Raw genomic sequence first — 6000 nt, forward strand, 5'->3', positions numbered from 1 at the left:
CTACAGCTGTTTATCAGGGATGTTGACCTTTGACCCTGTGTGTTCCAGGGATGCTGGAGGATGATGGGAACGAACTGCACATCTCAGAGGCCTTCCATAAGGCCTTCCTGGAGGTATGGTTAATATGACCTTATATGGAGATAACCCTAATGCTGGAGGTATGGTTAATATGACCTTATATGGAGATAGGTATTAATGTTTATTATCCTTCCATAAGGCCTTCCTGGAGGTATGGTTATTATGCCCATATATGGAGATAACCCTAACCATGGGGTATTAATGTTTATTATCCTTCCACAAGGCCTTCCTGGAGGTATGGTTAATATGCCCATATATGGAGATAGGTATTAATGTTTATTATCCTTCCACAAGGCCTTCCTGGAGGTATGGTTAATATGCCCATATATGGAGATAGGTATTAAAGTTTATTATCCTTCCACAAGGCCTTCCTGGAGGTATGGTTAATATGCCCATATATGGAGATAGGTATTAAAGTTTATTATCCTTCCACAAGGCCTTCCTGGAGGTATGGTTAATATGCCCATATATGGAGATAGGTATTAAAGTTTATTATCCTTCCACAAGGCCTTCCTGGAGGTATGGTTAATATGCCCATATATGGAGATAGGTATTAAAGTTTATTATCCTTCCACAAGGCCTTCCTGGAGGTATGGTTATTATGCCCATATATGGAGATAGGTATTAAAGTTTATTATCCTTCCACAAGGCCTTCCTGGAGGTATGGTTAATATGCCCATATATGGAGATAGGTATTAAAGTTTATTATCCTTCCACAAGGCCTTCCTGGAGGTATGGTTAATATGCCCATATATGGAGATAGGTATTAATGTTTATTATCCTTCCACAAGGCCTTCCTGGAGGTATGGTTATTATGCCCATATATGGAGATAGGTATTAATGTTTATTATCCTTCCACAAGGCCTTCCTGGAGGTATGGTTAATATGCCCATATATGGAGATAGGTATTAAAGTTTATTATCCTTCCACAAGGCCTTCCTGGAGGTATGGTTAATATGCCCATATATGGAGATAGGTATTAAAGTTTATTATCCTTCCACAAGGCCTTCCTGGAGGTATGGTTATTATGCCCATATATGGAGATAACCCTAACCATGGGGTATTAATGTTTATTATCCTTCCACAAGGCCTTCCTGGAGGTATGGTTAATATGCCCATATATGGAGATAGGTATTAATGTTTATTATCCTTCCACAAGGCCTTCCTGGAGGTATGTCCATATATGGAGATAACCCTAACCCTGCAGATATTAATGTTTATTATGCCCATATATGGAGATAACCCTAAAGGCCCATTCCCACTGGGCCAGATAACAGATAAAAAAATCTCTTTCTCCAGATATTTTTCCATTCAAAGTGGATGGTAGATACAGATACAAACTATATTTGCCACAGATAAAAGTATCTGTGGCAAATAGCTGTGGTAGATTTTTTTTTATCTGTATCTACCATCCACTTTGAATGGAAAAATATCTGGAGAAAGAGATTTTTTTTATCTGTTATCTGGCCCAGTGGGAATGGGCCTTAACCCTGGTATTAATACATACTGTTTATTTGCCTGGACGTACAAACTGCTTGTTATACTTTTAGTATAGTTTTAACCTGTTAAGCCCCAGTGGAGAAATCCGCCTAAAATGTATGCCCAAATTGGAACAGTTGTGGACACAAAACTACCATGATTGTGGCTACTCTTGACCCACCAAATGTCAGCTGACCCCTGAAAATTCACAATGCAGTGTAAAACATCACATTTTTCTTACCAAATTGTCCTGCTGTGATCATTTACCAAGGAAAAGATGACCTCCGCCTTTGAAAATTCTGCCTTCTGAATAGTCATTGAGCCTCAAGACCTCATTGAAAACATATATAGTGAATAGAGAAATTGTTCACCAAGGTGTCATCAATTGATAGGCGAAATTGTATGAATATATTCCAAACTATGTAAACTCTACAGATGTTTTAGTGAGAGTAGTGCTGTAATGTTAGTAATGTTAAATAGGGTGAACAATTATAAAAACGAGTAACAATAAGTTGTAATAATATTGTAATATGAGTAATGTATGGATGAAAAGTACAATGACAGCTGATTACTATGCTGTAAGACCACTGTAACAATAATCAACAAAGAAATTGTAGTTTGATTTGGTCTCTGTTGATTTATTGACATTTATTGACAGCTGTTCAGAGGTCAACACCTTTTGCCCCCGCCGGCAGGGGCAATGGGGTTCAAGAGTATAATACTGCTTAAGAATGAATGAATGTTTATTTCCAACATAAAGTAATACAAAGTATACAAACATGAGTGAGCAGGACACAAGTTGGCACCAGTCTTAGTTTACCTGATATAATGCAGTACTCTGTGTCTCCACTAGGTCATAGGTCATAGTGTTGGGTCATAGTGTTGGGTCAGATATAATGCAGTACTCTGTGTCTCCACCAGGTGGTAGTGTTGGGTCAGATATAATGCAGTACTCTGTGTCTCCACCAGGTGGTAGTGTTGGGTCAGATATAATGCAGTACTCTGTGTCTCCACCAGGTGAATGAGGAAGGCAGCGAAGCGGCAGCAGCCACAGCGGTCATAGCGGTCGGTCGCTCCATCAACCTGGACAGAGAGCTGTTCGTTGCTAACAGACCCTTCCTGCTGCTCATCAGAGAGGCCACCATCAACAGTCTGCTGTTCACCGGCCGCGTGGCCGACCCCTGCTAGCCTGTTAGCCTAGCACCACCGCTAGCCTGTAGCCTAGCACCACCGCTAACCTACTGACCAGCCAACCCCTGCTAGACTGTAGCCTAGCACCCTGCTAGCCTGTAGCACCACCACTAACCTGCTAACCCCTGCTAGCCTGTAGCCTAGCACCACCGCTAACCAGCTGACCGAGTGATAACCATAGAAATAGAAAGGTAGATCCTCCTCCGGCTCTGGGCTGTTGGTGAAAAAGGACGGGCATTTTTTACGGAAATCTTCCGCGTGCGTCACAGAAACGGACGGCCAATCAGAGGTGGGACTCCGTCTTTCCCAGAGGCACTTGCTTTGGCAATGTTTTTTGTTGTTTCCCTCATGCCAATAAAGCTCCTTTGAATTGAATTGAAGTCCCGGAAAAGATTCACTGTGATTGGCCAGTCGTCACTTTAAGTGGCACCGTGACTTCTGCACTTCCGCCTATCCTGTTTTACCAGTCGCTCCAGTGAAATGCAGGGGCGGAAGAGGAGTTTAGCTTTATATATCTATGTTAATGAAGAGGTTTCTACCATTCTATATCTATGTTAATGAAGAGGTTTCTACCATTCTATGTCTATGTTAATGAAGAGGTTTCTACCATTCTATATCTATGTTAATGAAGAGGTTTCTACCCTTCTATGTCTATGTTAATGAAGAGGTTTCTACCATTCTATGTCTATGTTAATGAAGAGGTTTCTACCATTCTATATCTATGTTAATGAAGAGGTTTCTACCATTCTATATCTATGTTAATGAAGAGGTTTCTACCATTCTATGTCTATGTTAATGAAGAGGTTTCTACCATTCTATATCTATGTTAATGAAGAGGTTTCTACCATTCTATATCTATGTTAATGAAGAGGTTTCTACCATTCTATATCTATGTTAATGAAGAGGTTTCTACCATTCTATGTCTATGTTAATGAAGAGGTTTCTACCATTCTATATCTATGTTAATGAAGAGGTTTCTACCATTCTATATCTATGTTAATGAAGAGGTTTCTACCATTCTATATCTATGTTAATGAAGAGGTTTCTACCATTCTATATCTATGTTAATGAAGAGGTTTCTACCATTCTATGTCTATGTTAATGAAGAGGTTTCTACCATTCTATATCTATGTTAATGAAGAGGTTTCTACCATTCTATGTCTATGTTAATGAAGAGGTTTCTACCATTCTATATCTATGTTAATGAAGAGGTTTCTACCATTCTATATCTATGTTAATGAAGAGGTTTCTACCATTCTATATCTATGTTAATGAAGAGGTTTCTACCATTCTATATCTATGTTAATGAAGAGGTTTCTACCATTCTATATCTATGTTAATGAAGAGGTTTCTACCATTCTATATCTATGTTAATGAAGAGGTTTCTACCATTCTATGTCTATGTTAATGAAGAGGTTTCTACCATTCTATATCTATGTTAATGAAGAGGTTTCTACCCTTCTATGTCTATGTTAATGAAGAGGTTTCTACCATTCTATGTCTATGTTAATGAAGAGGTTTCTACCATTCTATATCTATGTTAATGAAGAGGTTTCTACCATTCTATATCTATGTTAATGAAGAGGTTTCTACCATTCTATATCTATGTTAATGAAGAGGTTTCTACCATTCTATATCTATGTTAATGAAGAGGTTTCTACCATTCTATATCTATGTTAATGAAGAGGTTTCTACCATTCTATATCTATGTTAATGAAGAGGTTTCTACCATTCTATGTCTATGTTAATGAAGAGGTTTCTACCATTCTATATCTATGTTAATGAAGAGGTTTCTACCATTCTATGTCTATGTTAATGAAGAGGTTTCTACCATTCTATATCTATGTTAATGAAGAGGTTTCTACCATTCTATATCTATGTTAATGAAGAGGTTTCTACCATTCTATATCTATGTTAATGAAGAGGTTTCTACCATTCTATATCTATGTTAATGAAGAGGTTTCTACCATTCTATATCTATGTTAATGAAGAGGTTTCTACCATTCTATATCTATGTTAATGAAGAGGTTTCTACCATTCTATGTCTATGTTAATGAAGAGGTTTCTACCATTCTATATCTATGTTAATGAAGAGGTTTCTACCATTCTATGTCTATGTTAATGAAGAGGTTTCTACCATTCTATATCTATGTTAATGAAGAGGTTTCTACCATTCTATATCTATGTTAATGAAGAGGTTTCTACCATTCTATATCTATGTTAATGAAGAGGTTTCTACCATTCTATGTCTATGTTAATGAAGAGGTTTCTACCATTCTATATCTATGTTAATGAAGAGGTTTCTACCATTCTATATCTATGTTAATGAAGAGGTTTCTACCATTCTATATCTATGTTAATGAAGAGGTTTCTACCATTCTATGTCTATGTTAATGAAGAGGTTTCTACCATTCTATGTCTATGTTAATGAAGAGGTTTCTACCATTCTATATCTATGTTAATGAAGAGGTTTCTACCATTCTATGTCTATGGTGATAAGCATTTACCAGCTGACACCTGCTAGCTAGCCTGTAGTGCTAACCGCTAACCTATAGCATCACAGCTAACCAGTGGAAGTATACTGGTTTCTGCAGTGTAGCATCATAATAGCTCTGGTTATCCAGCTTGGCCATATCAGTATCATATACTGTTATGGGGTATAATATTCATTACAATATCATTTTAAAAACAATTTATATTATGTTTTGATTTACAACTAGTAACTAAAACTGTTAAATAATTGTAACGGAGTAAAAGTACATTTCTCTCTGAGAAGTAGTGGAGTAGCTACAAGTACAAAGTGACGATTGAAATTACATTTTATTTACTTCAGTGCCAGTAACACAGATACACAAAGTATGTTTGTGTTTAATTCAATAAAAATGTCTGATTGAAAACATAGTTGTTGTTTTATTTTTATGAATGGATTTCAACCTCGGTCCATTTCACTTTGCGGGGCGTCTGCCTCCCTGATTGGCCAACAGAACCCACTGGCTTTGCTGATTGGCCGAGCTTCACCCCCTGTACCCCATATAAGGACCGCAGAGCTGTGATTGGCCGAGCTTCACCCCCTGTACCCCATATAAGGACCGCAGAGCTGTGATTGGCTGAGCTTCACCCCCTGTACCCCATATAAGGACCGCAGAGCTGTGATTGGCCGAGCTTCACCCCCTGTACCCCATATAAGCAGTGCTGAGCTCATCGGTCTGCACTAGAAGCTCTTCAGCGTTGATCCAACATCAATCATTTCTT

General features: G+C 38.0%; 1 protein-coding gene and 1 long non-coding RNA gene across 2 annotated transcripts in view; both read left to right on the plus strand.

The window, feature by feature from the left end:
* Positions 1-3542, plus strand: part of serpinc1 (serpin peptidase inhibitor, clade C (antithrombin), member 1) — a 51584-nt gene extending 48042 nt beyond the window's left edge. The window contains exons 8-9 of the mRNA XM_080733046.1: positions 49-113; positions 2575-3542. Of these exons, the coding sequence (XP_080589172.1) occupies positions 49-113; positions 2575-2745 (236 nt within the window). The 3' untranslated portion in view covers positions 2746-3542. The remainder of the gene's footprint in view (positions 1-48; positions 114-2574) is intronic.
* A 267-nt stretch (positions 3543-3809) lies between these two features.
* Positions 3810-5647, plus strand: LOC308291121. The gene is made up of 2 exons (XR_013962310.1): positions 3810-3925; positions 4130-5647. It is a non-coding gene; the product is annotated as an uncharacterized lncRNA (long non-coding RNA).
* The last annotated feature ends 353 nt before the right edge of the window (positions 5648-6000 follow it).

This window comes from Nannobrachium achirus (genome assembly GCF_963921795.1).
Source record: "Nannobrachium achirus genome assembly, chromosome: 1".
NCBI classification, from domain to species: domain Eukaryota; kingdom Metazoa; phylum Chordata; class Actinopteri; order Myctophiformes; family Myctophidae; genus Nannobrachium; species Nannobrachium achirus.